The sequence below is a fragment of the Micromesistius poutassou genome, assembly GCF_964030765.1.
Source record: "Micromesistius poutassou genome assembly, contig: SCAFFOLD_5740, whole genome shotgun sequence".
In the NCBI taxonomy this organism is placed as follows: Eukaryota; Metazoa; Chordata; class Actinopteri; order Gadiformes; family Gadidae; genus Micromesistius; species Micromesistius poutassou.
Window position 1 is genome coordinate 1 of NW_028180591.1, and position 14,297 is coordinate 14,297.

The 14,297-nt window shown below is 44.6% G+C and overlaps 1 protein-coding gene across 1 annotated transcript; it reads left to right on the plus strand.

Annotated features, from left to right (window-relative positions):
* Nucleotides 1–5,089: 5,089 nt before the first annotated feature.
* On the plus strand, nucleotides 5,090–10,251 carry LOC311370665 (E3 ubiquitin/ISG15 ligase TRIM25-like). Its single transcript, XM_084489004.1, has 3 exons — nucleotides 5,090–5,254; nucleotides 8,257–9,324; nucleotides 9,617–10,251. Exons 2-3 carry the CDS (start codon nucleotides 8,259–8,261, stop codon nucleotides 9,754–9,756), a joined length of 1,206 nt encoding a protein of 401 aa, XP_084345130.1. The 5' UTR covers nucleotides 5,090–5,254; nucleotides 8,257–8,258; the 3' UTR covers nucleotides 9,757–10,251.
* The last annotated feature ends 4,046 nt before the right edge of the window (nucleotides 10,252–14,297 follow it).

Here is a 14,297-nt window from a genome sequence, read left to right on the forward strand (position 1 = left end):
GATGAAATTGAACAAGAAAACAAAACCAATGTAATAATTGGAATGACGTAAAAAAGAGCCTACGGTACATTAAGTAAATCTGTGTATTGTTTTTTGTTAACAGGGACCATGTATAGAACAGGTTCTATACCAGGGTTAGCTGAACAGCTCACCTGGTAGGATATAGTTTGTGCAATAAACCACAGACAGAGATAGAATTCACTTCAAACATTGTTTGAAGGACTAGTGCACCCCCTGGCGGTATAAGGAGGCATTACACTCGCTCACCCACCCACAAATATCGATCTTTACAAGGGTAGGTAGACTCTCTCTCTCTCTCTCTCTCTCTCTCTCTCTCTCTCTCTCTCTCTCTCTCTCTCCTCTCTCTCTCTCTCTCTTCCATTCAATTCAAAAAAGCTTTATTGACATGAGAAATATACATTTGCATTGCCAAAGCGGGTGAACAATAAAATAAAAAGGGTTAGAAAATAAAATAAAAAGGTAAAAAGGTCAGGTATATAATATCTAATATAATAAGTATAAAACGTTAAATACAAAATATATATACATGTCAAATATTATGCTATAAAAGTACTGTAATGACCTCATCTGTGACTTAGGAATGTCCAATCACAAGTACTTGTTCAACATTTATTGTTTCCAACCTGGTCACTGTATGGCCGTAACCAACGCAACGTAAAGCAGGTGAGGTGAAAGTGGGAGGTCCGCTCACCTGATTGAAGCGCGGGCCCGTCGAGAGTCGAACCAGTAAAATCCCAAAGGGGCGTGTTTGAATCTCGTGCACGGGCACGTTGACTACGGGCACGCGCTATAAACGGGAGCTAGCGCTGGTCTCAGCGCGTTGTCTCGTCAGGAGAGACGCGCCACCGGTAAGCTGCTGTTTGTGTCCATTGAGCCGCGGTTTAAGTTGGTCTGTCTGGTCACGCTCTGTATCCCTGGAAATGTTTGGAGTTGGGGCGTCTTCGCTGTCACACGAGAATACGTCCTGTTTGCGGTGCATGCTGGGTAATGTAGTTCATCGCTTCACACAGGTAATGGTTTGCTGTGCTCAGCGTTGCTGCTTAAAACTACACTCACTGTTTTGCACGGCAGTGCAATGTTTAATGTATATTTAGTGTTTAATGTGCAATGTTGCTTGTGCGGGGAATTGTTGCATATTCAGTTTAAACACTAATTATTTTATACTATACTATACATTTCTTTATTATTTCAGACTCTGGGTCCATAGCAAAAAGAACACAACACAAGACACAATACAGCACAACAACAGACAACACAACACAGACAATAAGAAAAGCTAAAACATAAAAATAGAAATTTACACCACTGATATCAAAAATAGAATGACTATAAAGTTAAAAAGAGACAACTGTACCAGTGTCTCCAGAACAGAGATTGATACCTGATGGAACTACAGTTGATGTGGGTCAGACTGTTGATTATCTGGTTTTCTGAGGCATCAAGCCGACACATAAATCTATACATCAGGTTTCTGAGTACTGCATTAAAGGTGTTGACACGTGCATTTACAAACATTTCACTCGCACTTAACCATCGAGGTCTTTTAAGTAGGATTCTTAATGCATCATTATACGCAACCTGTAACTTTTTCATACTTGCTTTTTTGTAGTTAATCCACAGGTATGCGGTGTACAGTGGTGTACAGTACGCTTTAAACAAAGATATTTTAACGTCATCTGTACACGAATGAAATCTGCGAGCAAGAGTATTCGCCTGCGCATACATTTTGCAGCACTGCCTTCTAATATCATCATCATCTGTCATATCCTCTGTAAGAAAATGGCCGAGGTATTTTACCTTTTTACAGGGAACAATATTATGATTAGACAGATTGAAATCAGGAAAAGACATTTTTTGGTCCTCTTTAGTGCGGCAGATTAGACCGTGACTCTTGCTGGCATTATATTTTATGTCATGTTCAGCACCATATACAGAGCAGACATTCAGCAACTGTTGAAAACCAGCACTGCTCGGGGAAAGCACAACCAAATCATCGGCATACATCAGATGGTTTACTTTTTTATCACCAATCATACAACCAGTCCTACATTCTGTGAGTTGCCGTGATAGGTCGTCCATATACAGGTTAAAGAGAAAGGGGGACAGTATACTCCCCTGTCTGACACCATTGCTCACACCAAAAGGGGCAGACAAACTGTGTTCCCATTTAACCTGCATAGTTTGATTTGCGTACCAGTATGCCAGCACCCTCACTATGCATGCGGGCACACCTCTTTCAGCCATTTTTGTGAACAGTTTTTCATGATTTACTCGATCGAAGGCCTTGGAGGCATCAATGAAACACATAAGAACAGACGAGTTCTGTTTTTTATACTTACTAACAATTTCTTTTAGGGCATATATACACAAGTCAGTGCCATGATTACGCTTAAATCCAAATTGATTGTCTGAAGAATTAATGACATTAATTAACCTATCAAGCAGTATAGTCTCCAGTACTTTAGAGACAATGCTGGCTAACGCTATGGGCCTGTAATTGTCAATGTTACATAGCTTGCCAGCCTTGTCTTTAATAACTGGAACCAACAGGACTGATAACATGGAATCCGGCAAGATCCCATGTATCAGAAAGCCTGTGAAACAAATAGAAAGAAGAGGAAAAATCCTCGGACTAGCAAATTTAAGCTGCTCAGCTGTAGTTTGGTCTAAGCTGCTAGCTTTGTTGTTAGATAGTTTTTTTACTGCTTCACAGACTTGATGTGGTGTGACCCCCACTATCTCATCGCTTGCAATACTGCCCACTCTATAAACATCACTTTTAATGGTATTGAACAACTCTTTGTAATGCTGTCTCCATAGTTCTGCAATCTCATCTGTTCCCGATATGCCTTCCATGGTACAGGGTAAGGATGTTTTGGAGTTACTGAGTGCTCTCACCTCCTTCCAGAACCCAACAACATTATTATGAGACAGTTTTTTAGCTAGTGAGTCGGCTGTCATTGCCTGCTCATTTTTGCAGATAAAGCGCACAGCATACTTATATCTTGCAGTGGTAGACTTCTTATGTTCAAATACTGGACCTTGTCTTGGTCGACCAGAAGCTACCCAGGTTTTAAGTGCTTTTCGTGCCTCATCATGGTGCATGGCTACATAGTGATTCCACCCTGATTTCATATTAGGTGTCCTTTGCTTGTGCTTGCAGAGATGCCTACTGCCATCATGCAGCGATTTTACAATGGAATCATACACAGAACAGAGAGCATTACGATGCTCCACACTGGAACAGTTAACATCACTACATATAACAGCATCTCTTGGTATGTGGATGTTACTCAAGGATTGGTCTGTACGTGCATGATAGCCCAGGATTTCCTCCTTAGTAAGAGAAGACCAGTCCAGCTTTCCAATATTCATATTTATATTCTTATTTTTATTTAAAGCTGGTAAGGCATCTATCTCAATTGACATTGTAAAGGGTATATGATCTGATACAGTTGTTCCATACAAAATACTCATACTGCCTAGCGATGCATGGGCATCTGCTGTACTTATACAGTGGTCCAGCCATGACGTGGTGTGCCAGGCTTCACTTATATAAGTATAGCTATCGCTGGGCATAAGTGTGTCACTAGATAGGATTAAATTACTGTTCTTACAGAACTCTCTCAGGTGGTTGCCAAATTTTGATCTCTTATCTGTAATATCTGCATTCATATCCCCAATGACATATACACTCGTATGACAGTTATCTTGTATAAAAGAATTGATAAAAGCAAGCTTATTTAAAAAGTCATCTTCATTCTGATCACACTCAAAAGGTGTGTACACATTCATAATCACAAATTCCTTATTGTTATGTTTGTAGTTTATTGCAATGCACCAGTCAGCATCAACTCTGATTATATTTATCAGCGGATCCAGCGACTTCCGCCAAAGAATCGCTACACCCCCAGGTATCCTACCCCTGACAATTCCCGTGCTGAGGTCGGTTGTAGCCTCCCCAGCTCCATGGAAGTCAGGATTTAGTGAGCTCAGCTGACCAAGGTCTTGTTTTGACAGGAAGGTCTCTTGGAGACATAGTATATCACAGTGGTTAAACAGGTTGTCAATTACTCTACGACGAGCTCTGTCCCCTGCGCTCTGGCCCAAACGCAGGCCACGACAATTGTATGACAAAACCTGCACAGACATTTTACATGGTTAGTGAGAAGTTGCCACTGTAGGCAGGCGCAGACCCTCAGCCGTACCATAAGAATTTTGTCCGATGAGTGCCTTCCGCGGCTCATAGTAGCGCCGCACCAGAGCTCCATCTGGCCACAAATCGGGATTATACATCTCATTCACTTCCTTGCATTCAGCAGAAACTTTAAATGAACAGAATCTGCGGTTTTCAGTGCCAATCTTTTGACAGTCCACATCCCGCCCAAGTTTCTCTTTAAGATAGCCAGATAAAGTCCCTGCATCTAGATCAGGATCAAACCTGGTGGCAAATACACTCACCAGTTTGGTCTTTACTGTTCTTATGTTGCCGCCAGCTCCAGTTCCAATAACACCGTCCCCGTTCCTCCGTGGTTTTTTCGGCTGCGCTGTCAGCGTGGAAACAGGTTGGCGTCTTTTCTTCACAACCTGACTCCACTTTGGGGAGCGATTTACCGAAGCCAATCCTCCGGGGCACCTGGCGGGTTGGCTGCACTCGGAGCCGGGCTCCGCAATCGCCGGGGTTCCGCCTATATTATATATTATACTATTATTATAACACTAAATACTGACTATTGTAATTTATGTTTGTATATTATTCAGAATTGATAGTATATTATGTAAGTGGCTATCAATATTGTTGTTTACACCGTAGCCTTTCTATTCTACAGGTTTATAACCTGTTATTTGTGGACTAAAACAACTGCATAAGGAAAATCAAACAAAGCAAATAAAAAACCACAAAGAGTTAAAACAACGTGTCTCCTTCTGGCGCCCCGTTCGGTGGGGAGAATCTTAAAGAACACACACACACACACACACACACACACACACACACACACACACACACACACACACACACACACACACACACACACACACACACACACACACACACACACACACACACGGGGCGTGTGTCCGTGGGGGCGGGGCCAGGAGAGGACGTGATGTTCGCGAAACGAAACTTAAGGTTGACAGAAACCCGACGAGGAGGAAGCAGTTCTCTCCCTCAGGAGAACAACACAACACGTTTTGGGACACACACAGTCTGACCGACAGCAACCGCAACCAGGTGAGTAAAACAACACAACCTCCGCGCCTCTCTCCCCGCGGTGTGACCCCGTACGGACCGGCCCTACAGCGGGTTATGATGTGAACTAGGGGAGCGCTAGGATCGGACAGGCAGCCTGTCAGGCAAACTCACACGCTGACTCCTCACCCTCACCCTAACCCTCACTGTAACCCTAACCCTCACCCTAGCCCTAAACCCTCACCCTAAACCTAACCGTAACCCTATCCGCGAAACGGACCCGTGTCGGGGTCCACCTGCACGCCGCGTTGGAGCCGCTACGGAGGCAGATCGCGGACCCTCTCGCCCGCAGCTGCAGCCCGTCGACGGACGCGCAGCGGGTATGAAAGGCGTTGGCCTTGCGTGGGACGCTCCCGAAGTGCATTGTGGGTCCGTCCGTCAAGTTTAACTTTTCAGGCAGCGACGGATCCGTCACCCAATCAGATCGCGTTATGCAAATATACGCACGTGCACTGTCTTCTTTCAGCTAAGCTTTCTGTAACCTTTTTGTAACCAGAATGCGCTTTCTCTAGACATCACACGGTCATATGAATCATGTAGTCATATTAATCATGTAGCCATATTAGACATGTAGTCATATTAATCATGTAGTCATATTAATCATGTAGTCATATTAATCATGCAGTCATATTAGACATGTAGTCATATTGATCATGTAGTCATATTAGACATGTAGTCATATTAATCATGTAGTCATATTAATCATGCAGTCATATTACACAGTTCTGTTCTTTTTGAGTGAAGTGGGGCACTAAAGGTCCCATGCTACTTTACGGATGCCTTTGTATCGGTGTTAGTGGCCCCTAATACAGTATTTGAAGACTCATTCCCGAAATTCATCCTTGGTGCAGAGTTCCAGCCGCTACGGGCCAGTCCCACAATGAGCTCCACAAACGTTCCTGTAGCTTTAAGGCTAATGAGGAGGAGAGAGGCGGTCTTTGATGAAAAGGTTACAATCCCTTCAAATTACCCTAAAAATGATTTGGCCAGAGGATGATGTAGACATGGTAATCTATCCAGTTTCTAAAGCCGATAGGCGCACATTAATCACACATTTAACAGGCATGACATTGGAATGTCTGCAATGTCCCATCCTGAATAGTATGGGCTTAAATTTGTCTCATTAATATCTGTAAACGCACAGATGGTGATCTACAAATATTTTTGATTTGCACACGTGTTTTGCTATCCACAAATACAAATTTATAATTTGTAACTTGTATTTTGGTTTTTACATACTTATATATAAAAGTATAAAAAAGTACAAATATATTGTGTTTTTGTAAATACACAATTTTCCATTTGTAAAAACAAAAAGCCATTTGCAAAACTGAAAATTCTGCTCGTGAAGTATGACTCAGCATTTGTGGATCATTACTCACGCACGCGCATCTCTTTCCTCACTTACGCATTTTTGAGACATTCTTGTCGAAGATCCGCACAGATCCACAAGCAAATAGCTCGTGATTCACAAATGGCCCGCCCTCCTCAACCAGTAGGTGGCAGTGTTGTTCTATGCATTGATACTGCATTGGTACTTACATGACCAACAGGCTGACAGGCTGTTGGTCATGTTTGATAAAAAAGTACATGAAGTGCTTTGGGGTCAATTCTTAATTTAAACATTAATATTTTTAATGATGCACCAGGTTAGGCAAGGCAACTTTATTTATATAGCACTTTTCATACACAAGGCAGACTCAAAGTGCTTCACATATTAACATTGTCATACAATAAAAAGAAAATAATAGATAGTAAAATAAAAAAAGAGTAAAATAAATAGAAATAAAGGCTAAAGTTAAAAAAGCATTTTAGAAAGTGCAATGTATTTAAGATCAGATCAACAGTCTCTCTGGTATACCCACGTGGTATACCCACTTTCTCTGGGACTCCAACCCGGATTCTAGGACTCTAACCCTGACAGAACTCTGGTCTCAAACCCTTCAAAGTCCATTCAGGTTAGAGGGTTCCCTGTACAATTTACAGCATTAGTTCTATGAGAATTTATAAAACGGGTGGCTTGAATCAAGCAATCTGATTGGTTCCCAACTGTTGTATATTGCGTGTATACCGTTCAGTTTACAGAGTTCAGTATCACTCCGCGCCTAACTTGAACTGTTGTTTATTTATATATAAAAGCAATAGCATAGTTTACTGAAGCCTAAAAATATGTTGATTGATGGAGAGGGTGGAAATGTTGTAAAGCAATAGGCACACGGTGAGTGAACTGCTCGACAGTAGGCTAAATTGCCGGCGAACCAAGCTACCGTCTCTAGCCTTCTCTCTGAAGGACGCTACAGTGTGTTGTATAGCAACCGCCGTACACTTTGCAGCCAGGAGGGACTACTTTTTTGTATTCGTTAAAAAAATGCTTTTCAGACTTTCTCACTTTTTCAAAATTGAGGGTGTCTATGACTTTCATTTTGCAATACTTATGAAAGCAGTAGATCACTTCAGTCAGTGAAATATGCTTATTAGATCAAATCTGCAATTAATCGATTACGGACGTCATGACTATTTGAATAACTTCCAATGTTGTGGTTTTGTGTCATTTGGATACGTTGTATTTGAACCTCTAGTTTTCAGGGACTGAAAAAGTGCTTCCATGTTAAAAGTGAAAGTGTAGCGTTGTGACACTCGGCTGTTTCAACTGGGCAGAAGTCTGAGACTTCTCACCCTATGCAAACGTTGTTTTTGGACACATACTTATCCCATATTTTAGACAATAATTGATATAAATGTACTTTGAGAATGTATAATTCCTTTAATTTAAATTAAACTAAATAATCAGACAAACATTGTAAGGTGAGTCCAAAATATTGACCCCTCATCCTCAGTGAAGATGTCCTGTCTGCAGGACTTCATGTTGTACCTCCTATTGGATGAAGATTTCAGCTTGAAACAACAAAATATATAACGTATAAAGCACTTGCATTTGGACGAGTTCAAACTGTTATTTTACTATTGTTATCCATGTTTTCTAGGAATGGCCTCTGCTACTTCCTGGTCTGAAGAGGACTTCTCCTGTTCCATCTGTCTGGATGTGTTCAACAGCCCAGTTTTCACACCATGTGGACACAACTTCTGTAGAACCTGTATTACAACGTTCTGGGATGACCAAGTCCAGTACAAATGTCCTGTTTGCAACAAGCTGTTCCACACAAGACCTGATTTACAGGTCAATACCTTCATATCAGGGATGGTTGATCGGTTTAGAAGTTCTGTACGAGTCAAAGAGCAGCCTTGTGTTGAACCAGCAGAAGTTCCCTGTGACGTCTGTACTGGGACCAAGCTGAAGGCTGTGAAGTCCTGCCTGACGTGTTTTACCTCTTACTGCCAAACCCACCTGGAGCCTCATCAGAGAGTCGCAAGCCTGAAGAAACATCTGCTGGTTGAGCCTATGGACCGTCTGGAGGACAGGATGTGTAAGAAACACGACCGACTCCTGGAGCTCTTCTGCCAGACTGAACAGGTGTGTGTGTGTCTGTTGTGCACAGTGACGGACCACAAGTCCCATCCTGTTGTACCTCTAAAGGAGGAATATGAAGTGAAGACGGCCCAGCTGGGGAAGATAGAGGCTGAAGTTCAGCAGATGATCCAGGAGAGACAACGAAAGATTAAGGACATCAGAGACACAGTGGGAAGTAGCAAAGCAGACGCAGACAAAGAGATAGCCGATGGTGTGCAGGTCTTCACTGCTCTGAAGCGCTCTGTTGAAAAGTGCCAGGATGATCACAACCAAACGGTTAAAGAGAAACTGAAATCCACAGAGACAGAAGCTGAAGGCCTCATCAAAGAGCTGGAGCAGGAGATAGAAGATCTGACCAATAGAAGATCAGAGGTGAAGCAGCTCTCACACACTGAAGACCACCTCCACCTCCTCCAGACCTTCAGATCCCTGAAGGATCCTCCACCCACCAGGGACTGGACGACGGTGGAGGTCCGTCCTCCGTCATACGTTGGGACCTTGAGGAGAGCCCTGGATCAGCTGGAGGAGACACTGAACATGGAGATGGGGAAGGTGCCTGTCCCTAAACCAGATGTAAAGAAGTGTAAGTGTTTGTTTAGTTTGATTCATCTTAGGGTTGTCCAATGATCCAGAATGTCTCCGGTATGATACTGTGCCACACCGCCCATACCGCTGTTCGGTCATATTCTTTTTGAAGAGCAATTGAACCCAAATTGATGCCATTTTATCATTATGTTTTTTGTCTCCCCAAAACACGATGTGATCGTTCCACTCTGCTCCGAACACAGGTGGTGTTCTTGAACACCATGTTCTTGAATGTCTTCCCAATCAGGGTCTTCATATTGAACCTCTTCTTGGCTTTCCTCTGCTTGTAGCCTCACCAGTCTCTCCCCCTACTAACCTCGTGAGGAGATCCCAGGATCAGCTGGAGGAGACACTGAACATGGAGCTGGAGAAGGTGGCTGACCTGAGATCAGCTCTAAACAAGTGTAAGTATCTGATTTGTTTGATTTAGGGCTGTCAAATGTACATTCAATATTCTTAAAATATAAAGATTTATTTTACAGAACAAAATGAAACATGTCAAATGTTTTTCCCTGAAGACAATGTTGTGAGTGCTGCAGTGTAAAGTGAGGTTGAAAACATGATAAAGCTACATAGCTTAAAGGGACACTGTGTAGGAATTACTCCCATCTCGTGGTAAAATGATATAGTGCATTCAAACGAACAGTGCTCGCTTTTTAAAATGGACGTTGCAACCTGGTTGCAACTACGGTAGGCGGTATGTGCCAAGAAGCTATGGCAACCTGTCATCCCATTCTTTCGGGTGATGATGAGGTACGCTATTTCAAACAAACTTCAAACTGCATTGAACCATTAGTGTGAGCATGTATGAGTAATTACTCCTTGAGCAAGATAGTGAATTATGTTGCCATGTTTATGATGTTTTTTATTGGTAACATTACTATGTCGTAGTCTAACCTATAGCATCAGTTAACAACTTGACACACAACAAACACACTTTTTTTTACTGGTGCTTATATAACGCATGAACTATGTAATAATAATTAGTAGTAATTAATTAATAAGTAGTGATACATTCCTTATTTGTTTATTTTTACAATGTGCGTGCATTGTCAGATCATCATCATTACGTGATTGAAGCGTAGGGAGAGGACAGAGAGGCAGTGGATCGGTGGGAGGTAGTAGGCAAGAAATACAACCCTTATTCAATCAAACAGAGCCTATGCTGCTATCCACCAACGAGGCTGTTTAAGCTTTTAACTATACGTGTTCTACTGTTAATAATAATAATAATAATAATAATTCATGAAATTGATATAGCGCTTTTCAGTGACCCAAACACGCTTACATTGTGGAAGACATAAAAAACATGAAAGGTGTCAGGGGGACATGGGCAGGGGCAGGGATGAAGGTGGTTATGGGTAGGGGAGGTCGTAGGCTTGGGAAAAGAGAGAGGTTTTTAGAGTGGATTTGAATGTGGGAAGTGAGGGAGAGTCGCGGACAGGTTGGGGAAGAGAGTTCCATAGTCAGGGGGCTGCCCTGGAGAAGGCTCTGTCACCGAATGTGTTCAGTTTGGAGGGTGGTACGGTTAGAGAGAGAGTGGAGGAGGATCGGAGGGCTCGGGAGGGGCGATGGGGGATGAGGAGGTCAGACAGGTAGGGCGGGGCCAGGTGGTGGAGAGCTTTGAAAGTCAGCAGGAGTATTTTGAAGCTGATACGTTGTTTGACGGGGAGCCAGTGGAGAGTGTGGAGAACGGGAGTGATGTGCTCACAGGACCGGGTGTGAGTGAGGAGGCGTCCAGCAGAGTTTTGGACCATTTGGAGTCTATGGAGGGAATGAGAGGTGACGCCAGTGAGGAGGGAGTTGCAGTAGTCAAGACGGGAGGAGATGAAGGCGTGGATAAGGGATTCAGCAGCAGGGGGGGAGAGGCAGTGTCTGATTTTGGCGATGCGGCGGAGGTGAAAGTAGGAGGTCTTGACAATGGAGCTGACATGGGGATCGAAGGAGAGGGTGGGGTCCAGGATAACACCAAGATTGCGTGCCAGGGGGGAGGGAGTGATGGTCGAGGCGTCAATGGTGAGTGAGATGGGTCCAGTTTTATTGAGAGTGGATTTGGTGCCTATGAGAAGGAGCTCTGTTTTGTCGCTGTTAAGTTTGAGAAAGTTGTGGGTCAGCCATGTTTTTATTGTAGAGATGCAGGTTACGATGTGGGTGAGGGGAGGGTTTTGGGTGGTTTTGGTACTGATGTACATCTGAGTGTCATCTGCGTAACAGTGGAAGTCGAGATTGAGTTTGCGGATGATGTGACCAAGGGGCAAGAGGTAGCAGATGAAAAGAAGGGGGCCGAGGACTGAGCCCTGAGGGACCCACTGCGTGACAGGAGAGAGGGTGGATGTGTGGCCAGAGAGGGAGACGAACTGTTGCCTGTCGGTGAGGTAGGAGGTGAGCCAGTCGAGTGCGGTGCCCTCAACACCCTGTTGGCGCAGCCTTTTGAGGAGGATGGAATGGTGTACAGTATCAAAGGCTGCGCTGAGGTCTAGGAAAAGCAGGATGTTAAGGGCACCGCAGTCTGCAGAGGTGAGGAGATCATTGATGACTTTGACAAGGGCAGTTTCAGTGCTGTGAAGCGGGCGGAAGCCAGACTGGAGGGGTTCATAGAGGTTGTTTGACTGGAGGGGTTCGTAGAGGTTGTTTTACTGGAGGGGTTCATAGAGGTTGTTTGACTGGAGGGGTTCGTAGAGGTTGTTTGACTGGAGGGGTTCATAGAGGTTGTTTGACTGGAGGGGTTCATAGAGGTTGTTTGACTGGAGGGGTTCATAGAGGTTGTTTGACTGGAGGGGTTCATAGAGGTTGTTTGACTGGAGGGGTTCATAGAGGTTGTTTGACTGGAGGGGTTCATAGAGGTTGTTTGACTGGAGGGGTTCATAGAGGTTGTTTGACCGGAGGTGGGTGTGGAGTTGGGCGGCGACAATGCGTTCCAGAGTTTTGGAGAGGAACGGCAGGTTGGAGATGGGGAGGTAGTTGGAGAGGTTGGCTGGATCAAGGGTGGGCTTTTTGAGGATGGGGGTGATGGAGGCAAGTTTGTAGACAGAGGGAACATGACCAAGGGATAGGGACTGATTGAAGAGGGTGGTGAGGTGGGGGGTGAGGACAGGGAGGCAAGCCTCGGTTGGAGTCGTTGGGAGGGGGTCGAGAGAGCAGGTGGTTGTCTTGGACGCAGTGATAATGTCCAAAATGTCAACAGGTGAGAAGGCGGTGAGAGAAGGGGAGGGTGGGTGGTCAGGGAGGGGGGGGGCGGGGGACAGGAATGGTGGGGGTGGAGGAGTTACTAACAGCGGCAGTCAGGGAGCTGTTGATTTGGGAGATTTTATGGTTAAAGGCGAGGAGGAAAGAGTTACAGAGGTCAGGTGAGGAGGGTGGATTAATGTCCGGCGGCTGGAGCAGTTTGTTGACGGTGGAGAACAGGATGCGGGGGTTCCGGTTGGTGCTGTTGATGAGGGTGGAGAAGTGGGCGGATTTAGCAGCATGGAGAGCGTCACGGTAGGAGGAGATGTGATGTTTGTAGGCTTCGGCGTGAACGGTGAGGCGGGTTCGCTTGCATAACCGCTCGAGTTGGCGGCCAGTCTGTTTCATGGTGCGGAGTTCCGGGGTGTACCAGGGGGCGGAGTTAGTGAATGAGACAGAGGAAGTCTTCCAGGGGGAAACGGAGTCAAGGGAGTCAGAAAGGATGGAGTTGAGCATGATGGCATAGTCGTCAGGGGAAGAGGGGGCAGAGTCAGAGGGGAAGGCAGAGGACATGAGCTGGGAGAGTGAGAGTGGGTTGACTGGTTTGATGTTGCGGTAGGAAATGGAGCGCTTTTTGGGATTATGGGGTGAGGGTAGAGGAGCGGAGAAGAGGATGCAGAGATGATCAGAGAGTGGGAAGGGGAGAGGATGGGGGTTAGATACGGGTAGGGAGGCGGAGCAGACTATGTGGAGGATATGGCCTTTGGTATGGGTGGGGAAGTCAATGTGTTGGGTGAGGTGGAAACAGGCGAGAAGGGAGAGGAAGTCAGATGTCAGTGGGGCGGTCGGCTTGTCCGTGTGGATGTTGAAGTCACCGGTAACTAGGAGGCGGGAAGAGAGAGAGGACGCAATGGTGAGGAGTTCAGACAGTTCAGAGAGAAAAGATGGGTGTGGCTGCAGAGGACAGTAGATTAGAACAGTGGTGATGGAGTTGGGGAGGGAGAAGGCAAGGTGTTCAAAGGATGAGATAGATGGGAGGTTGAGGTTCAGTTCAGTGATGGACAGGGATTGTTTATGAAGAACGCCAACGCCTCCCCCTCGGCCAGAGAGGGGGGGTTTGGCGATGTAACTGTAATGGGAAGGAGTAGCTTGATTGAGAGTCATTGTTGTAGTCCATGAGGGAGAGAGAGAGGCCGTTTCTGAATTTGCGTTCTCGTCTGTACTTGTGTACTTTGCGTTCTCGTGAAACGTCATCAGTCGTAGCCCAAGTACTGTTCCTATTCCAAGTACGCATCAAGTCAAGTACAGTCGTAAAACCCGTGTGTGTTCTCCATGCGTTGTTAAACTGGCCGTTCCACCGAGGACGCATCGGAGGTGACTTGTGTGGACTTGGACCGTTAAATATCCCAGGATGCATTTCGCATTCCCTTGTTTTTAAATATTAGTATGTAAGCTATAATAATAGGCTATATATAGGAACATTTGACATATATAACAAAAATGTAGGCCTATTCATTCAAAATATTGACATACTATTTTAAAATTAAAGAGGCTGGGGTTTTGTTTATTATAATTTGTGTGTGTGTGTGTGTGTGTGTGTGTGTGTGTGTGTGTGTGTGTGTGTGTGTTCTAATAGAGTCATTTCTCGCTCATTCGTTATTATTATTATATCAATAGTCTACTCTCCAACTACATAGCCAGTTAGGCACGCGCATCTGTACCCTACATATAAAAAGTTGTGTGAATAGCTTATACACACGATAAGCATATCTTTTCATTTATATTCATTCAAAATATTGACATACT